Source organism: Episyrphus balteatus, chromosome 2 (genome assembly GCF_945859705.1).
Source record: "Episyrphus balteatus chromosome 2, idEpiBalt1.1, whole genome shotgun sequence".
NCBI lineage: Eukaryota > Metazoa > Arthropoda > Insecta > Diptera > Syrphidae > Episyrphus > Episyrphus balteatus.
In genome coordinates, this window is record NC_079135.1 from 109,734,293 (window position 1) to 109,755,410 (window position 21,118).

Sequence of the window (21,118 nt, forward strand, 5' to 3'; positions counted from 1 at the left end):
CCAAGATTGTAGTCCAGTCTACTATAAATCATATATATGCTGCAGTGAACTTTTTGTTTGTTAATATGTATGTGAAATTCTCTTGAAGATTTATCAAAACGAATCATTAAACGGTAAAGCGTTGTTTTCAACTCGAAGTCCACCTGCTAGACTTATACTAACCAATCTTTGAAGTTTGAACCACCCAGTTCGGGTTTGAATACCTTGAAGGAAACGATTTTTTTTTGGGAGACGATGACTTGATATCGGAATGTTAAGATCGGTTCCGACACTGCTTCAAACAGTGCGGTTTTCGCTTTTTCAAGTTTTTTGGTGAGATGCTTTTCCATGTTCAAATTTTTTTAAAAAGCTTAATCCGAGGTATTTGTACTCTTTGACAACTTCTATTCTTTCGTCATTATAGTGCCAGTGTTCACTTGAGCCTGGCTCTTCATCCGCCGTTCTTATACAGAAAAAAAGATCATTTAAAATTAAGCGGATTTCTGCATGGTTTTTTGCTAAGAATACTTCCGTCTTAAATTAAGCTATATAATCCACTTAATTTATGATAAAAAATATTAGCTATCAATCATAAAAAGTGGAAAATTTGTATCTTTAAGTGGTCAACAACCACGTTCTCAATATTCATCATCAGTTGTAAAGATTGTGGCATGTACGCTAGGAGCACAATGTCGTGAGCAAAAATTAGCGCTATTATGTTTACGTCTGCATATTCTTCGGCTCTATCTTCGCTGAAGAGTTTAAATAAACTTGGACTGAGTGCACACCCCTGTCCAATTCCTGAATTCGTTTGAAACCTGTTTAACGTTTGTTTGGCTCGACTAATTCGCCAAGCGACAAAGTATTACAATGCAGAAATGATGCGTCAATATTCCAAAATTATTTATCTCCTAACTTTGAATTGAACTCTCTTTACAAAAACAAAGGCATCGCACACCATTTTCAACAACTTTAAAATTACGTGACTAATCCCTAATAAAATCCTAACAGACAATGAGACAAAAATTAATTAAAAGGGAATTTTTGCAAATCAACAATCACCAAAGCACAGAACGAGGATTATTTTCTTATTATTCCTCCTAGCGGTATACTTTTTTTTATATTATTTTTTTTTATTTTAATAGAAAAAGTAATCCTCTGGATTTTCAAAGAACAATAGAAATGCTTTGAAAAAAAATCAATCCAAAAAATTGAAGCAGGTTTTTACATAAATTGGCATTCCACACGCAAATAAAAGTCCCAAATAACCCCAAAAACATACGTCCCCCAATATTCATGATTTAACTATAATAGAGAAGACAGAAAAGGTAGGGGAGGGGAGAGAAAAAGCCCCACAAGTAAACATCAAAACTTGTTGGCAAGGATATGCCTGGCGTCGGTCGTCGTCGTTGTCATTATGAGTAAATTTCATTTAAAGATTCAATCTGTTTCTTTTTTGTTTCTTCCTCTTCTCGTTTTCCTTCTTAAATTTTATTTACCAAACAACACCCTATATTTGAGGAAAAAGAGACACGCCAGTAGTATAGTTTCAGTTTGAGCCTCAATCCCAACTGCGGTAGTGTGGTATAAAAGGAACAATATCTGCAGGCAGTAAATTGGTCCTCATTGGAAATTCCATAAAATTTACATAACAATGAGGCATTTGCCAGAGACATTTGCTATGCGTACGCTCGCTCTGGCTCTGGTGTAGGTAGTTTACTAGGCGACTTAATCCCTGTGTAACCATATCCATGGCACATCAGCCTCTCTATCGTCAGAGGCTTTGAAATTATTGTTCCAACCCCTGCTAAGTAAGAGAGCTGCATTTAGTGTAATACAAAATCCGGTAGCCAGGAAAAAATAATACAAAAAAAAAAAAACTAAATTTGTACACCTCTCACAGTCCTCCTCAGAAATTCTATGTTTATTTCGGTTTCAGAAAACAATTTAAATTCATATAACCAGATTACGCTCGCTCCACAGCCGGCACCATTTGTTGACTAGGACTAGTACTTGCTATCGCCTGAATAACCAGCTCCCTGTCGGCCACAATGTAAAATGCATTCGCTACAAACAGCATCCCTCCTAGAAGTTGCATGAAAACTATAGACATGAGGGCATATCTCATGGCATCGAATTGTTGAACGAGTTTTATGTTCATGTTGACAGGCGACGATGGTTGATTCTCAGTCCATTTTTTCTTTAGCTGTTCGGACAGGAGTCCTACGAGGTATGGACTTCCTGCATCGCCGAAGGCATGACTGATTGCAATTTGAAAGGCTTCAGCTGTGGAACGGGATTCGGGAACTACCACCGAAAGTAAAATATCAGCAACAACTGTCCATGTGACGTTCATAAATACTTCGCCCAGGAAAACACATGAATACGTGACTATAATTGACTTTTTGGCGGCAAAAAGTGCTTGAACGATAAGTGGGTCACTGATAATAAGTCCAACGCCACAGATGATTGGATCGATTGCTGGGTATTTGCGTATGAGCTTTCGGGAAATAAAGGCGCCGAGTGGGACACCAATAAGTCCGGAGCAGACTGCAATAGCACCAAAGCTTAGAGCAACTTCTTCGAGCTTTATGTCATTTTCGCCAGGAATCAAGCGAAATCCCGAATGAAGGTATATTGGGCCCCACCATGCCATTGCTCCGGTTACAAATGCAACAGATGTGAATCCAAAAGTTGACAAAAGATACGAGCGGTTTTTCACCAAGCTTTTAAGCTCGTCTTTAAAGCTTATTTTCTTCGCAACCAAAGGTTTTCCCATTTCTAGAAGTTCTCGCTCTCCTCTGACAGGATCTTTGATCAAGCACAATAACACACTCCCAATCACTCCTAAGATTGGAGTAACTCTTAAGGCCCAACACCAATGGCCACCAATTCGGGCGAATTTGGCTCCCGCAACAAATCCAAGACCGGAACCAATAGGAATGGCTATATAGAACAGAGCCAAAACATCCTTACGAATTTCTTTATAAGTCACGTCGTAGATTATTGTCGGAGCTAGAGTACTAAATGAAGATTCTCCCATTCCAACAAATGTTCTTAAAACAAAAAACCATCCATAAGTTCGTGTAAATGAGCCTAAAATTGTTGCTACAGTCCAGAAGAGTAAGCTTAAAACCATGATTTTTCTTCGAGAGAAACGATCTCCCAAATATCCAAATATTGGAGCACATATTGTATAAGATAGAATGAAGGCAGTTTGTAATAGGCCACTGTAATCATCACCAACATTGAATTCATCTTGAAGATCTCCAAGGATACTTGCAACGGTATAACGGTCCATATAGTTGACTATGTTTATGAAAAAGAGAATGGCAATTGTGTAGCGTTCGTGTGTTGATAGAAACTGCGACATTTCAATAATTTGGTATCAAAAAATCGAGTTTTGAAAACTTTTTGACAGAATTTGATATTTTTAGTTGAAAGGAAAATAGAGCTGCTGAAAATCGATTGTTTGTACGAAAGAAGTAGTATTTCATTAACTTTTCTTTCTACACATAAATATAGCCTGTTTTCTAGAACCTAATGTCGTTTTCGATTGGCTCTCCGGAAGCGTCCGGAATCATTCAGAAGCCTTCTGAAACCATTTTATTGGCATGAAAATGACAGCTAGAACGATTCTGAGAAGAAAAATTCTCTTCTCGATTTCAAATCAGAATCCACTCAAGAAGTACTAATACATGAATATTCAAATGCCAAAAAAAAAACTCAATCAGTGTGTTTTTATTTTTATTCAAGAATTATTTGTTTTCTGAAAATAAAATTAGTTAAATAAAGAAAGGAATGCATTAAAGCGACGGAATTATTCATAATCATCATCTTCTTCGTCGTGGACCTCATAACTATTATTTTTCAACATTAACCCATGTCATTCGTTTGCCAGAAAAAAAAAAATCAATTCAATTTTTTGACATATAAAATTTTACACAAACGCAAAAAAACAGAATTTAGTGGAAGCGATTAAAACCGTTTTATTGGATTTCAGAACGAGTGAATCCTCGAGTGAAACCAATCGAAAACGACATAAATAAGATAATTTCGCATTTCGAATTTTAAACTAAATTAATTTGCTATACGATTTGACAATTTGAATGTCAAATCGTATACGAAATTGCTTAAATTAAATTATGTCGTTTGGGCTGTAGTGAAAACAGGCAGTCCCATTTACAGTACTAAGAACTGGCTAGTATTTTGTCCAGAATTTTTCCATTTCATTTTTGTCGCATTAATGCTCAACCATTTTTTGAAGTAATACTTCTTTTCTGGCGTTTGTGTCAGACTGAAAATTTATTTTTCGACAAATGTCAAAATGATATTTAACTATAGGTCTGTTTAATGAATCCAACCAAAAAGTACCGGTTTTGTGTGTTCCACGAAGAAAACCTTGCCCCAAACTGTTCTACAAGCTGTCATTTTGTGTTCCATGTTCAAGTTGAAACTTAAAGTTGTACTTTTCTGATCTTTTTGTTTTAACAGTTTTCACGTATTTGTGCTGTTCTGTTCTAGATTTTCTTCATTAGGTCTGTTTAATGAAAAAAAACTGGAACAGAAAAGGTCAGAACAGCACAAATTCTTGAAAACTGTCAGAACTTAAAATATCAGAAAATTACACCTTCCTATTTTATATGTATGGTTGACTTTTGCCTATCAGTTTTGAAACTTTAAATTAAAATTAATTTTTTTGCTATGACTTTTCATTCAAATACATAAATTATAATTAATCAGAATATTTGTTCACATTTTGAATTTTTCTTCATATTAATAAGATTTCCATTATTTTGAATTTATTTAAATATATTTTTGTAAGAATAAAAAAAAATCAGTTGCTGTTTGACACTTCTCACTTGTTTGCTCTACCTCAAAAGTAGGAGCAGACAAACTTGAACTAATTTGTGCTGGAAAACTTCATGGAACACAAAATGACAGTTTGTAGAACAGTTTAGGGCAAGGTTTTCTTTCATGAAACACACATCTTGTACTTTTCGGATCTTTTCTGTGCGGATCAGATTTATTAAACAGACCTATTAAGACCTTATATATTATCCAACCCAGCAATTATATCAAGTTTTCTTATAAAATGTGAACGAACTAGATTTTAAAAGGCATGTTCATACGAGTACGAAAAAAGTTTTGATAAAAGTGAAAAAAAGAGGTTGTCTGTAAGGCCGGTTTACGGACGATGATTTTACGTGATAACGTCGTAAGAAAACAGGTTGTGTGCTTTTGTTTAAAATGAGTCAATTGAACTGTTTATTTATTTCAAACAATTATAATTTATAAGAAAAAGCTAAAAAAAATTAACTTTTTTCTTTTCTCATTTATATTAATTTTTTTTTTATTTTAAAAGCTTACAAAAAAATTATACCATTAAAAAGTCAAATATTTTTTCTAAAGAATAAAATCATTTTAAAAATTTTTACAATGCGCAAAAAGTATTAAAATAATTTATTAAAAACAATCATTTCTTATGAAAAAAGTGAAAAAATCACTTCCATCTCCCAAAAATCCATTTTTTTGATATAACAACCTATACCTAAAAAAAATTTATACCACCTGAAAGATTATTGTTTCAGCTCAAAATATATACATATATCGATCATGTCTATTAGACATCTACAAAAAGAGCTAGAATTTTTTGAACTCGATCAATTTTCATCAAAAAAAGCAAAAAAAAAAACATATAATTTTATCTTCTCACGCTATTGAATCAATTTTTTTCAATGACAACCTATACAAAATTTTATATCATGTGAAAGCTCATTATTTTACCTTTCAAATGACGTTTCAATCTTATTTCTGCGATGCCTAGAAAAAAAGTAAGAATTTTTTAAAGCCAACCATGTTGAAATTCCAAACTGAGATTAGAGTACTTCCCACACTGGTGGCTGGTCATGGGAAACAGATCTCCACAGGTGTTTTGAGGTATTTCTGAAGTTTTTTAATTTAACATTGTGTAGCTTGTAGTGAATGTTCAGTTATGTGTGATATATCAAATGAAAGGTAATATCATCAGGATGCTCAATAAAGTTAAATCAAATTTGTATCTGCTCTAGATCAAAAGATATTATCTGTTGAAAAATAGAACTTTATTTTACATTTATGTATCTCAAAATCGTGACTACAAAATTGATTGAAATTTTGCACCAATATAGTCCTGTCTATTTTTTATCTACAATATAAATTTTATTCATTTATCTGTTGAAAAAAAAAGATAAAAATAAAAAACGGTTAAAAACGGTCAAAAAACTTGGGACAAAAAAAAACAAGTCTTTCCCGTTTTACGGTCAAAAATCATTTTAAAATACTAGTTTTTTGCACATGTATGCGCACAATCATAGACTAAATGTTCTATTAGTATAAAATTTTTTAAACGCTACGAAAAATTAAAAAAAAAATAAAAACTCACCCAAAAATACCCCAAAATAAGTAGGTGTTTTTCAAAAATTCATATTTCAAAACGCAGAGACTTAAAAAAAAATCCGTATTAGACCCCTAACTTTTTTGTCATTATCTTTCGAATAATTTTTTTAGTTTTAGTTTTAGAAAACCATTTATTACTTGATTTTGAAATTTTTTAAAATTTTTTTCAATATAAAATTTATCTTAGGATTAAAAAAATATTTTGTTTTACCCCTATTTACCCTAATAAATTATGGTATTTTTTAACTCCTTCAAATGTATTCTATTTAGGTTATTATCTTTCAAATAAGCTATAGAAGATTTTTGTTTCTCTAAAAGTTTATTTTTAATTTTGAGTTGAAATTTTTGCCGCACTGCGAAAGTGCGAGAATGGAACGGGAGAAAATGGCGTCACTTTTTTTGTGGTGGCTGCCAATGTTCATCGATTTATAAGACGTTATCACGTCAAAAAAACAAAAGAAATATTATTTTTCTAAGTGCTGAAGAAGAGCCAAGTATATAGGAAAACTGTTTCAATCAATACACTGTCGATTACTTTTCCAAAATTAAGGAGATGCTACGGTTGTTGTGAATGAAGTTGATGTCTTGAAGAAGTTTCGATTTGATTGATATTCTTGAAATTATCAGGTCCAAGTTATATTGATCGCAGTCACCTTTGGAGTTGTATCTTGCTATGGCAAATGGAGTTCTGAAAAGCTTTACTGTAACCTCTGAAGTATCCGGTTAATCGTTTCCTTAACCATTGACGATGACAGTAACTTCCTTTAACTATATTCTGTGCTGTAATACTCGACATTACTTTCACTTTAGAAATGCCTTAAACAAACTTGGAACACCATCGTTGCAAGTGACTTGTTTTCTGATACCGTGAACGCATTAACAGAGTTTTATTGATATGTACAATTTTACCACCTCAAACCCTAAAAAGACCATTATTTAATCAACATGAAACAGTTATCAAACTAATATCTCAATTAAAAACCAATCTACGAAAAAGAACCCCCCAAGTTTTATTTTGTCCCTTTTTATTTTTGTTCACACAAAAAACTGATTTTATCATTATCCCTTTTTGACTGAATCCATAAATTCTCTTCTGCATTCATTTCGAATGCCATAGCTTTTATATATTCTTCGTCGTCATAAAACGTGTGCACATTAATAAGGTATTCATTCGCTCAATCTTTGATATCAAAATACCCATAAAATAGTTAATTTCCACTCAGAGAAGATAAATCAGTTTGTTTCAAAAAAAAAAAAAAAAAATTCCATTCGTCGTCGTCGGTCGTAAGGAAAGACAAAAAAAAAAACAAGGAAAAATATTTCTTCAGCTTCAACACGAAAGCAAACGAGCGCACGAAATGGTGCTCTCTCTGGCTTTTAGTCGATGGCTGGATGATGGTAGTATTCCGGGGTTGAGGCTTACTCTCATCATCAGTTATCGTCATCGAGGTAAGCAGGGTAAAATCGATGAAATTGGATTTTCCCCCTTCCCGTGTTTTTTTTTTTTTTTGTTCTTCATTTCCTCTCCAACTTTGAACTTCCCTTTAATACTCCTGTTAGTTCCTATAGGAGCACTATAGCCGTTCCTTTCAATCGCTGAAATTTTTCTATAAAACTTAAGGTGGTTGTATCATCAAAAGGACATAAATCAATCACAGAGAGCGAAAGGTGAACCGCGCTGCTTTCCACTTGTTCGGCTTCGGTTTAATCTGCAAAGGACATACATTTTCGGGTGCTTTTATAAGTTATACAGCGGCTGTGTATCATGAGTTGAATTCCTCTGCTACTGTCAAACTGCTGCCGGAATGATGATGGGGCGCAGCAGTACAAAACACAGACTCCAACTCCGACAAAATGCCTCGCTTCTGATCTCTCCGGTTTTCATTAATAATTCATTGCGCAATTTTTCTTTCATTGCACCTTTCATTAGGGATGACCCTCTGGTAGGTAGGTAGTTTGCTGTCTTTTGCCTTCTGACTACGACGACGACGACTCGACAAAGTTGTTGTTTTGTCTTTTTCTTTTGACTGTCGCCAATTCAGATTCAACATACTGGTATAGGGTTGCCATAAGTACTGGTTTTTTTTTTTAAAGAGATTGGGGAAAACATTTTGACAGATGTTTGACGTTTTGCATGTGTCAGATTCTGATGACCTTATGTTACTAAGAAACTAAGGTATTTCATTTTCAGAATAGCTCTCGAAACTAATAGGGTCGTCAGAAGGCCAAAAGTCTGCATCAAAACACTTTTTAACTTTTTAAGATTTTCTTTTCAAATTGTTCTCTCGGCAACCCTGAACATGAGTATCGGATATAGGGGACTCCGTAGAGTAAAATGTTTAATGGGGAAGAATGTACAAAAAAGAAAAAAAAAAAAAAACAAAACAAGGCTCGTACAACGATGGAAAAAAAAAATAACTCAAAATAAGAAAAATAAAATAAAAAAAAAATAAAATTACCGTTGAGTGTATAAATTATCATAAATTTTGCATAGTGAATTGAAAAAAATAATACAAAAAAATTATTTAACGAGGAATCTAAACAGTAATTCGAGCAGAGGGTAAAGACAGATGGATATGAATATTATGGCGGCGCTTCGAACTCGCATGTCAAACACGAGCTCATGATCTTAAGAAAATCTGATTTCAAAGAGTGTGAGATAAGATTTTGAAAATGGAATTTAATTGAGAGAAAACTTCTTCCTTTTTATTATATTAATTCTATATTTTTTTTTTAATTATATTTCTTATAGAATAAAAATCATTGAATTCTTGATGAATTTTTAATGGAAATTAGATTGTTAAAAGAATTCAGTATTTATTGTCATCCTCTTTAAGCTTTTGTGTTGTTTCAAGATTGACATTTCACCGAATTAGGAAGGATACTGATTTCTTGTCTTTTGTTTTGTACAGAAACTATTTTTGACACTACATGATTTTGAGACGTAGACTATATCAGCAGAAATGAATCAGAAGTGTCCCGAATGTGTCCCGAACGTGTCCCGAATGCGTCTCGAACGTGTCCTGAACCAAACATGTCCCGAACGTGTCCCGAACGTGTAACAAAAGTATCTCGAAGGTGTCCCAAACGTGTCCCGAATGTGTCCCGAACGTGTCCCGAACGTGTCCCGAATGTGTCCCGAACGTGTCCTGAACGTGACCCGAATGTGTGTCGAAGGTGTCCCGAACGTGTCCCAAACGTGTCCCGAATGTGTCCCGAACGTGTCCCGAATGTGTCCCGAATGTGTCCCGAACGTGTCCTGAACGTGACCCGAATGTGTCTCGAAGGTGTCCCGAATGTGTCCCGAACGTGTCCCGAACGTGTCCCGAATGTGTCCCGAAAGTGTCCCGAATGTGTCCCGAACGTGTCCTGAACATGTCCCGAATGTGTCCCGAACGTGTCCATAATCTGTCCCCAATGTGTCCCGAATGTGTCCCGAATGTGTCCCGAATGTGTCCCGAATGTGTCCCGAACGTGTCCCAAACGTGTCCTGAATTCCTCATGTCTGATGTATATGAACTTTTAAGTTTGTTATTGACAAGAAGAAGAAAAGTTTCATCTAAAAGTCGAAACCATTAAAAATGCACTTAACTTGCATATCGAGCAAAATCTTCTCAGCAACTAAGGCAACTTTTGATTCAAATTTCATAATTATCTGTTTGCAAACAACGAAAAAACTACATTCACTGACCCAGAGATAAATTTTGCTGCATATCTGTTGGTGTTGCTCTTATTAACCTCCACTTTCCGAATGTCTGTTAAAAATTCAAAATCCCCACAACTCTCTTCCTTGCATACCCACCGGTGTAATTAATTAATTGTTCATACCATTTTGCCAACTTAATGTTGCTCTTTCCATTCTCATTCAACAAAATAATAACTAAAATGAATGAATATTTAACCAGAACCCACACACAAATCGACACAATAAAATACCTAAAATATCCTCCAAAAACCTTTTCTCGCACCTTTCCTTTCAAATTAAATTCTCTCCGCTCGCTCGCGCGATGACAACAAACGATAATGTGACATAACATTCACTTAATAATCATAATAATCCGATACGAATCCGTATAGCTTTGGGAAGGATGATGATCATGACGAGGATGAGGACGACCCATTGACGTGAAATGTCAAAGCAATTACACCCGATAGCTATATAAAGTTGGAAAGCAGTCACATTGCATAACAATCACCCCGGCCATTTAGCAAGAGACACAGAGATATACACAATTTATTCCATTCTTGCTTCGCTATATCGCTTGCGTGGGCGTCAAATGTCTACAAAACGACTCACATTCTCCTCCTCCTACCTATACTCTCACTTCATTTCCTATTTCACATTCTTCATCCTCACAAACTTGTAGGTATTCCATATTATAGCCTGGTGACCCCTGGGGGGCCAAATGCCACAACTCTGTGTTCTAGTTGTTTATCTACCTCTACAAAGTGCTTCGTTTGTCAATCGATAATATTCCCGAGTCCCGACTTCTGACAACACAAAACGACGACGACGACAAGAATAACTTTGGTGGCACTATATAGAGTATACTTTACTACAACACATCCACACAACACCCACACAGATATAACACCATCGACAAAAAAGAGTCCTTCCATAGATATTGTGTGTTTAGTTATCTTTCATTCCTCTTGCAGGATTCACACAAATTGGATATTCCTCATATCGTATCCACATAAACAAAAGGTGAGACCTGATTGTGTCCTTTAACCGTGTTGTATCCGTGTTGTCCTCGTGTCGTAGTCGCCCGGTGACGTTTTGGCAAAATCTCACCGTGCAGTTTGGAGCTTCTCACTTTCAAACTGACAAATAGCATTGGGTTTCCAGCTTAAGCCCTCTGCACTGGTCATCCAAAGGACACAACACATGCGAGACACGACGAAGAGAGACACCGAAAGCCATGACACGCAGTGAGGATGATAACGTCGATCGACATGTGTCGCAATCTTTGTCGTCGTCCTTGCCAGCTTCAACTTCATCACCACCGCCCACAACACTTCCACACTCATCACTCCCACCAACAACAAAAACAACCAACTCCAACAGCATCAGCTTTAGAAGGGCAATCAGTCGACCACCAGCAAGGACGACAAACACCGTCGGAATGATATTAACCTGCTTAATTGGATTAGCTCTGTCAGGATATGCGACGTATGTTGAGATCCGAGTGGAAAAGGATGATGACTATCAGGCGATGTGTGATATCAGTGAAAAAATTAGCTGTACAAAAGTTTTCGCATCCAGGTGAGTTAGTGTGTTGAGAGACTTGCCACAACACATAAACACACAAAACAGAGTGTTGTATGTCCTTTTTGAAAGGATTTTTGTGTGTGGATTATTATTTTTCCTTTTTTTTTTAGTTGTTGTTGTTGTTTTCATTCTGTTTAGAGTGTATTTTGATGTTGACTTTGTGTGTGTCTGCCGGAGCTCTGTCGACTCGACTCTCTTGGTTGTCCTTGCTTTATTAATCCTGTGAAATCGAAACGTTTTGAATTCGAATGACATTAAAACAACCCTGGCACTGATGGCAGAGTATTGTGTTTGACAGGATATATACGGTTATATCTCTGTACACAATGTATGAGTAGCCTAAAGGGATGAGAACCGAAAATAACGGCTGTGCGGCGAGTAAAGCAAAGAGGCAACCCCCAAAGTTAATTGATATTTATTGGGAAGTGTTTCGGTAATGTCATTGGGATTTTGTGATTGTTGTGTGTGTTTGTGTTGCGTGATGGCGTGCCTTTAAATATTATATAAACACAAGTAACATGAACCTATAGTACGTTACGCTATAAACGAACCGTTATACGTGTTTATCTTTATTGTTTGTTTTTGTGTTTATATATATTTGCAGATATGGCAAAGGTTTTGGAATTATCGGTTGGATTTTGGGTGAAGAATCGTTGCTTAACACGCCTAATGGTGAACTTGGAATCGTATTTTATATTGTAATTGGCATTTTGAGTGAGTATATTTTTAATAGTCTCTATCTATGGATGGTAATTATGTGGTTTTTTTTAGGTACTTTATATGAGTATACATTTGAGTATGAGTACCTTCATTAATATTTTTTTTATTGAGGGGGTTTTTGAGGTTTCATCTGATATACTTGTATTTGTAATGGGTATTTGATAGGAGTAAAATGGAAAAAAATATGATGTCGCTGTGGAACTCGTGTAGCTCGTCGTTTTATCTTCTCCTCCCACTCTAGGACCTTGTTGTTGCTAAACTCCAAATTCGAATATCCTTGGCACCAAAATAAAATAAGAATATTGTAGAAAAGTCAGTGGTACATCTGCTAGTACTTATATGGATGCGGTTAAAAAGGGGTTTAGCTGTAAATGAGACGAAATGGAAGATTTAATATTGAAATCGTCAGAAACGTTGTTTATTTGGGATCAACAATAACTTTAATCATTCTGTTCTGCTAATTGGGCCATGAAGTGGATAAAAACCTTCTGGGTTCAAGAAACGAAATAGAAAAACACAGAAACAGGACACTAAGACAAAAGCCTACAAGATATTTAACTACTGGAACGTTTATGCGTAGAAATGATATCAGTATCATCCTTGCGGAAGAATTATTAAGCACCATATTTTAAGAAAAAGTTGTGGAATACTCTAAATGCATGTGCTCCAAAAAACTGAATTCAAACATTACATTCATTTTTGATAAATTTTCTCAATTTATTAGAGATAAACGAAGATATGATTTCCGGAGACGTATTTCAACAACACTCAGCTCATTTAAATGTTCACGATTTGCCCTGATCTTTTCTCGACTGCTCTTCATCATGAGCGTCTTCTGTCTGCCTAATCTTTTTACTTCTTGAGTGAGCGGTTTCACTGGTTGCAGCGCAATCGTCGTCGCCTTATCGAAGCATCCAATCCAATGCCTCATACGTTTTGCAAGTCAAGGTTCAATGGGTTCCTAACTTGTTCTAGGTCCACAAATTTTTGCGCACTTAAAAAACTTCTCGAAAGTTACGTATTCAATAGCACATTAAGGGAACAATACTAGAAAAATATTCAAGAGTACTTTTGGGGCTTCTAAGGTCAATACCCGGTTACAAATCTTGGAAAAATTTAACCTTTTTATTTTACTTGAATAATTAAGTTATCATAAACTGCTTTAAAAATTTACTTAATCCCAAACACCGTGAAGGGAGGGCAGTTGAAAGTTAGACTTTGTTTGATAGGCAAATTTACTTTGTGAAAACAGCTTGATTTGATGATTTTTTAACTTATTTTTGTATTTTGTTAAAAGTTTTATCTCAGACCAAAAAACATTTTTTTAGGAATCACAATACTTTTGTATCAACTATATGTAACTGCAGTCGATTCTTAATCCCGCTAAAGCAAAAGGTCATTAGAACTGTGTCGAAGCGAAAAACTTGCCAATATCCTTTTTAAGTATTTTTTTAGGAGAGGAATTCGTAGTTTAAAATAGCTCTGCTTACCGTTAACGAATTTAAAAATGGCCGAATATTCAGCGGCATCTCTAGTTTAAATTGGTACAAATTTTAACCATTCTTAGGCTTTATACAAAAAATTATTTCGTACAATTTTAAACATAAAACATTGAAAAATGGACTTTTTCGCGCACTGAAATTTTGTAGCAGACAATTGATAGGTACATTCTATCTATTGAGTTCTAAATGAAATTGGCAATACTTTGTTTGGAATGAGCTAATTATACTTCACTTTGAAATGTAACAATAAACTGAAATTGTTTAATTTTATAATTTGAAACAATAAAATAACAAAATGTTGTACAAAGGTACTACACTCTCTGAATAAATGGATACATTTATTTTCGCTTATATGTATACTGGATTTAAGCTTAACATAGAACAAAAGTGGGTAACAAGCAACTGAAGATATTTCGGACAGTAGAAAAGATGTCGGAAAGATTTAAATAGATTTAACGGTAATATTTCAAAAACGAGATGTGATCGAATAAGTCTGTCTTTGGATTCGAGTTCGGCACACCGAAACCTTTTGAAAAAGTATAGTTTAGTCTCGGCACCAAAAACCTTGCACAAATACATACTTGTGATATTTAAAGGGTTCTTAAAAGAGCATTTTAAGGTGTTAAAATAGTGCTTAAGGAAATGGTCAAAGAGGCAAAAACTCGTTTTTTGAAAATCTTTTATCAAACGTTGTAATGGACCAAAAACTTTTTATTTTCCTTTATAAAAACTTCATGGATAAATTATTAAAAACAAAATAAATGGAATGTGTTACACTTTGCCCCGTATACGTGGTAAGTTGAAACAACACGATTTTTTTTAAAGCATTATTGTTCAACATTACCATTAGGTTTGGCTAAATTTTTGTGATGGATCTTGCAGCTAAAACATGAGTCTTTAATTTAAAAAAAGGTCGGGTTGAATTATCTTCAAATTTGTAGGATTACCATCGGTTTTAGTAAAAAGTGTTACATTTGGCCCCCCTCTCCCCTAATGAAATCACTAAAATACAAAAACAAACCATTTAGTGCTGTACATTTTAGACTTGTAATTGTTTATAATATATTTTTTGATTTTCTGAAAAAAATTTCGGGAGGGGGGGGGGGGTTAAACCCCATAGCCCCCCCCCTTTAAATACGGCTATGAGGTGAAGTGAAGATCGATATTCTCAATCCTCCTCGTGCAGCTTCTATTCGAGTCCTGAAATATATTTAAATGATTTAGTTAGTCAGTTAATTTTTTTTTTAAGAACTGTGTATTATGTAGGTACTTGAAAATAGATTAAACTAAAGAATTTTCCAATGGAGTATACAAAGCGCTCTACAGTATTCTTCTTTTAACCTGGTTAAAAACTTTTCCATGATGTCTCTATCTCTGATTTATATTTCTTTTTTTATCAATTATTTCATTTTTTCCTTAAAGTAGACTATAAAAATTGCTTTGCAAAAACATGTAAAACTGCATACTTTTGTTACCATAGCATTTTTTTTTTTTTGACTTTGAACAGAATTAAATAGAAGTCGTTATAAGTTGGTTATTTAATCGAAGTTCGTGTTAATTATATCCTAACAATAACAATTACTACTCTACCTTATAAAAATACACTTGAAACCCCTTAAAAACCTTTTATTTCATTATTTCATGTTAAAAACTAATAAAACTCCCTGAGCCATGGCCAACTAAATGACAATTTACTGTCTTAGAAAGTCTTAAGTTCAAAAAGTAAAAATAAATCCCTATATAAGTTAGGGTACTTAAACGTGACAGCTGTTAAATTCTCACAAAGAACTTAATTTAATGGTCCCCAAAGTGTAAAAGGGTATACCTTATACCTTTACCTTATGGTATTAAATCCTTTTGTTATACCTATACACTTTTTGTGTATCTCTCCATTCTCCACCACCCACTTCTAAACGAGGACTCTATTCTCTCCTCACATGTTGCTGATGACAGCAGAAAAACAAACTTAAAATAACTTGAGGAGACAACAAAGTATTATTTGTCGCGTATAAAGACAGAGTGAAATGAACGTGAACATGCTTTTAACAAAAAAAAAAAAAAAGAAAACAAACTAAGACCGAACCCACCATTACCACATAGACATTCTCTCTATCAATAAAGACAACTAAATTATCCTGCCAAAGGATATATCGTGTGGGAGTGTGGGTTGGTTGGTGACACTGATTCCGAGCCGGCTCCTTCTATTCTGTCTATTATCCACACATCACAAAGTATTCTGTATTCGTCTATAGATACATTGTTTGTGTATAAACATATTTCTATACCCTACGAGACGAACAATGTTGTCCTTCACAAATAACACGTTTTCATTTCGTCCTTTAAATGGTTCTAATGACATAGAGTTTGAAAATGTGTACTCAGTTTGTTTTTGGATAAGTCTAGCCAAAGTATTTCATTTAAAGCCTTTAAATATTTAACTAGTTGAATATTGTATCTATTCAATTAGAGAGTAAGTAAATTAGTTTATGAGTGGAATTTTTAAGGTATTCTTTTTTTAAGAAGAAGGTTATTGTTTAAGTTAACTGAAATGTATAATTCATAGACGGTTTTATTTTAACAATTCAACAACAAAGATCGCGATTTTGGACTCGTCTATCGGGTGTTTGGGCGCGAATAAAACGTCTGTCATGGGTATTTTTGTAATCAGGGAGTCAAGGGCAACAGGATCCAATTATTTTTTTTGGTGGTTACTCCAAATCCTAAAAACTTGTAAAAATGCGCGTTTTTGGGCTGTCATGGGTATTTTTGTAATCAGGAAGATGAGAGCGCTATAATCCAATTATTTCCAGGTAGTTACCATCACTAAATCAATTTTCAGAGAAAATGTACTTTTGATGCACTTTATCTCTGCAAAGGTGCCGATACATGCTGGCAGACATTCGTTTTCGTCATCACCACGACTGGGACTTATTGTAACATTAAAATGAATCGGTTACCTCTCACGCAAAAAATCTGCTCCCAGCTATTGGTCTAATACGTTTTTAAGTTCTAACTGTCTCCGAAACGATTAAATTATGTTTTAAATCAATTTATACAAAAATTAAAATTAATTATTCGAAAAAAGAATTCCATTTATGTACATACTTAAAAATAATTGAATAAACTTTTTTAGTTCTTAATTTGTATACAAAATGTATAACAGTTTCACCGAATTTTCCAGGTATGTTGTAGTTTCGTTACCCTGAATCTTTATTTGCATGCAGCGTATTATTTAAAAAAAAGCTTTTCGTTTATGTTAGGCTATGGTGAAAAAGTAATTAACATCCCATAAAAAAAAGGATTATGTTTTTTTAAACCTGGTCAAATCAGGATATCATCAGTTTCATTCTATTCAACATTCAAAAATATCTTCAAATAATATATCATATGGCCAGATTGTTGTTTACCATCATCAAGCATCACTTTACGCACTTTTAAAGCCAATAAAAGGTAAAATTTCATAAGAATGAATGATTTAATTCTCCCTAGCTCCTATGTTTCCTGGACTTTTTCTTAATTGCTTAAGTTTTTCTTTATGACAAGAAGTTACTCATACGCCATAGTGACCAGAATAAAACATGAAGAAATAGAATTGATATTCATCTATTAAATTTGTTTAAGACTTCATTGAGTGTCAATTATTGTTACAATACTTTTCCAAAGGTTTTTGATGTGGTGAGCTCGAATCCGAATTCAGAAATATTCTATCAGCTCCCGTTTTTAAAATATTACCGCTAGAAAATGCAAAAACACCTGTTTCTGAAGTTATGCTGCAATGTGAGGGAATTTTTTTCAACACTCTTTTTGAAGGTTTGTATAAAAATTGCTTTTCTTCTTTAAAAATCTGTTTAAATCTTTGCGATATCTTTTTTATATTCCGAGATATTTTAATTTGAAGTTAGAGCAGTTTGAAATAACGTTATTGATAAAATAAGCCAAAACACACGTACTTAAACTTAAGATATCTCGGATAATAAAACAGGTATCGGAAAGATTTAAACATATTTTTAAAGAAGAAAAAAAGTTCTTATAAAACCCGTTAAAAATTATGTTGAAATAAGGTATCCCACATCATAGCATAACCTCAAAAACAGAAAAAAAACACGTTTTTTCGCAAATTCTAACGGCAATATTTCAAGAACTAAGATTGATAGAATATTTCTGGCTTCATATTCGAGTTAAGCACACCAAAAACTATTGCAAAAGTATAGTTTGGTTTATTCATAATAAAAATAGTCAAATTTTGTTGACCAGAGCTATCAGCCAAAAAACGTGTTTTTTCGTTTTCTAATGGCAATATTTCAAAAACTAGAGGTGATAGAATATTTCTGAAACCGGATTCGATTTCAGCACACCAAAAACCCTTGGAAAAGTATTGTATAGTTTATTCATCCAAAACCTTGTTGTGCAGTAAATCGGAAAAAACAAGGAGTAGCTGTAAAATAAAGCCAAGTGAAACATTAAGTGTTTATAAACACTAAATATTTCGCTTGGGGTAATTCCATGACAACATACATATATGCATATTTTTGTATGTTTTTCACTCTTAATTATTGTTACGTATTCACTTAAATAATTATTTTAATACATTAAGACTTACTTGTTTCATTGTTTATAATATTAAAAGTATTCTAACTTTTGTGTTGTCTGAGAATATCTTAAAATAAGATAAAACGGATGTGACGTTAGAAAATCACACCCGTTACATCTTATTTGATGAAAATTCTTGCATTACAAGCGCCATGTCGGATACGATAATTTGGTTGAAAGGGCTCGAAATACGTTTGGTACTTAAGTTATTATATGCAGTGAACTAGAATAGAACAGAAACGAAAAAGGCATATCGCATTTCTTAAGTACATAGGACAACAAATATATCTGATTACGTTAAACATAGTTCAGTACCAGTAACGAAACATACGAGTAACGAAATTCTTTTAAGTAACTCTTCGTTACTGAATAACCGTATGTTATAGTACCTAAATAAAACTTACGATTTGCTGCAGCTCTATGTGTGATCCATTCTTGCATTTTAATTTAAAAATCCTGTATTTAGGTTCATTTGATCGCGTTGCAATTATTTTTCTTCGAGTTTTTTTCGGTCAGAAACTATTTGTGAGTAAGTCAATTTTGTTTTTCGTTTCCCAATTGACGCTAGTTTTCTCTCGATCAAAAAGTTCAAGCGTGCAATTTTACTATTTTTTTTTCTAAGTTTTTGGAATAGGTATACATATTAGGGTGGGTCAAAAAAATCGAAATTTTTTTTGTACTCCAAAAAATCGATTGCTAGACATCTCTAGAATATACACACCAAATATGAGCTCTTTATATTAATGGGAAGGTCCTCCGCTTTGCAATTTTCCATTTTTACATCAAGCTTCTACTAAAAAAAAAAATCATTTTTTTTTATTAATTAACATTTTAGCAAATTTCTTTACATATTCTTGTAGGAAATTAAACGCTCTAAAAAAAGGCCTTCTAAACTCTTTTCGTTTATCTAACCGTTTAATAGATATTTGAGGTCCAAAAATCGAGAAAATCTTTAAAAATTCGTTTTTTGTTCTTAATTTTGTAACAAATTGAAACATTATAATAATCAAACGCGCAAGACATATTTCAGTAGGAAATAGATTGTTCCACAAAAAAAGTCTTATTAACATTTTTCATTTATCTAACCATTCTAAAGATATACGAGGTCAAAGTTAAAAAAAATTATAAAAACAATTTTTACTTTTAAAAATTTTTCCAATTCACTGAAAATTCATTATTTTCAAATTAGCAAGATATATTATTTTAGGGGCTTAAACGTTCTACAAAGTAGTCCTTGGCATCATATTGATTGCTTTAACCGTTTAGAAGATATTCGTATCCAAATCGCAATGCATACGGCTCATAACAAAACTATTGAAATCAGTGGGCATTATTTTGGATACGAATATCTTTTTATGTTTTTTTGTAAGAAATTTATCGTTCAATATTTTTGTTTTAAAATTCTTCTTTGAAAAGTGTAGGTATAGACTGAACTTTTGGAAAAGTCTAAAAAAAATTCCAAAGCTTTTTGATTTTTTGTTTTTGTGCATTACTGAGATGATCCCAAAAATACATGTTGACCTACTGAAGCTATTAATATTTAAATGGGGAATTATCATATTTTGCATAACTGTTATAAATTTGCATAATGCCTGTAGTCAGTAAGTTAAAAATTATTTGATTTTTTTTCTATCAATTAGTCAGCAATAAATAAATTACTGAAGTTTTTTCTCAATCAAACATACCTATATTAAATATAATTTTTCATTTCAGGTCTCGTTGAAGGTTCTTTTTCATCTAAAATTCAACTATTTCTCGCCATTCTGTCAAATTGCATGTCAATCTATTTGGCGTACTTACTTTACTTTGTATTGGATAACTTATGCGTAGTTTGCGTGGGAACATACGGTGTGAATTTAGTGTTATTACTTTTAACCTGGCAGCGATTAAAATCATTTGTGGTCACAGCTGCGCACTTTGATGTTGATGTAAAACTAGACTAAAAGTCACGTTCATTTGTCGTTGTTATTGTCGGTAGTAAGAGTCGTCGCCAACAAAAATTATATATATTTTTCACCTTGTGAATATAAATTATAATAAAAATAAAAATAATTAAACAACAGAATGATGTTTTTTTTTTTAATAAATTAATTGTAAATGCTTTCCACGTATTTGTATATCTCTCCCACATGAACTGATTGACATTATTATTACAACAATTTGCTTCTATAAGAGTTGTTTAAAGCTTTATTTGTGCCTTCCTACAATTCGTATCTCTGTTGTCGTATAAAAATCCTCCTATTTAACTTGGATGTTCACCAAGAGATTCAATGATGTTGCGAATGCGGTTCACCTTGACGCAATGACATAACCAGATGCTGTGCGCGGTTTTATGGCGCTTTTCGCAGCAGCAATTTTCATTCCGTTTGTGTATAACAGTTGGATTCCGTGATATATATAAAAATAATGGTGGGAAATCGAATCAAGATCAATAACTTTTTATTGAGACTATGGGAGCTTCATGAAGAGTTTCATGCTTGTTAAATTGACAAAGAAATGATTAAATTTATATAATAATACGAACATGTGGTACATAAGTGATGTCATCAAAAGTTATAGTGGTAGGCATTGTAATCTCGTAAATTTTTATCAATTATTGCTGTATCTTTAAGTGTAT

At 33.4% G+C, this 21,118-nt stretch overlaps 2 protein-coding genes across 4 annotated transcripts in view; one reads left to right on the top strand and one right to left on the bottom strand.

The window, feature by feature from the left end:
* LOC129910013 (vitamin K epoxide reductase complex subunit 1-like protein 1) overlaps nt 1-20,578 on the top strand; it is a 30,973-nt gene extending 10,395 nt beyond the window's left edge. For all 3 annotated transcript variants that reach the window (XM_055987245.1, XM_055987244.1, XM_055987243.1), the window contains exons 2-4: nt 11,077-11,683; nt 12,294-12,403; nt 20,215-20,578. In XM_055987245.1, coding sequence (XP_055843220.1) covers nt 11,340-11,683; nt 12,294-12,403; nt 20,215-20,444 — 684 coding nt within the window. In that variant the 5' untranslated portion in view covers nt 11,077-11,339 and the 3' untranslated portion in view covers nt 20,445-20,578. The remainder of the gene's footprint in view (nt 1-11,076; nt 11,684-12,293; nt 12,404-20,214) is intronic.
* LOC129909643 (protein spinster-like) lies at nt 1,946-3,352 on the bottom strand. Its single transcript, XM_055986720.1, has one exon. It carries the CDS (start codon nt 3,350-3,352, stop codon nt 1,946-1,948), a length of 1,407 nt encoding a protein of 468 aa, XP_055842695.1.
* Nucleotides 20,579-21,118: the final 540 nt, after the last annotated feature.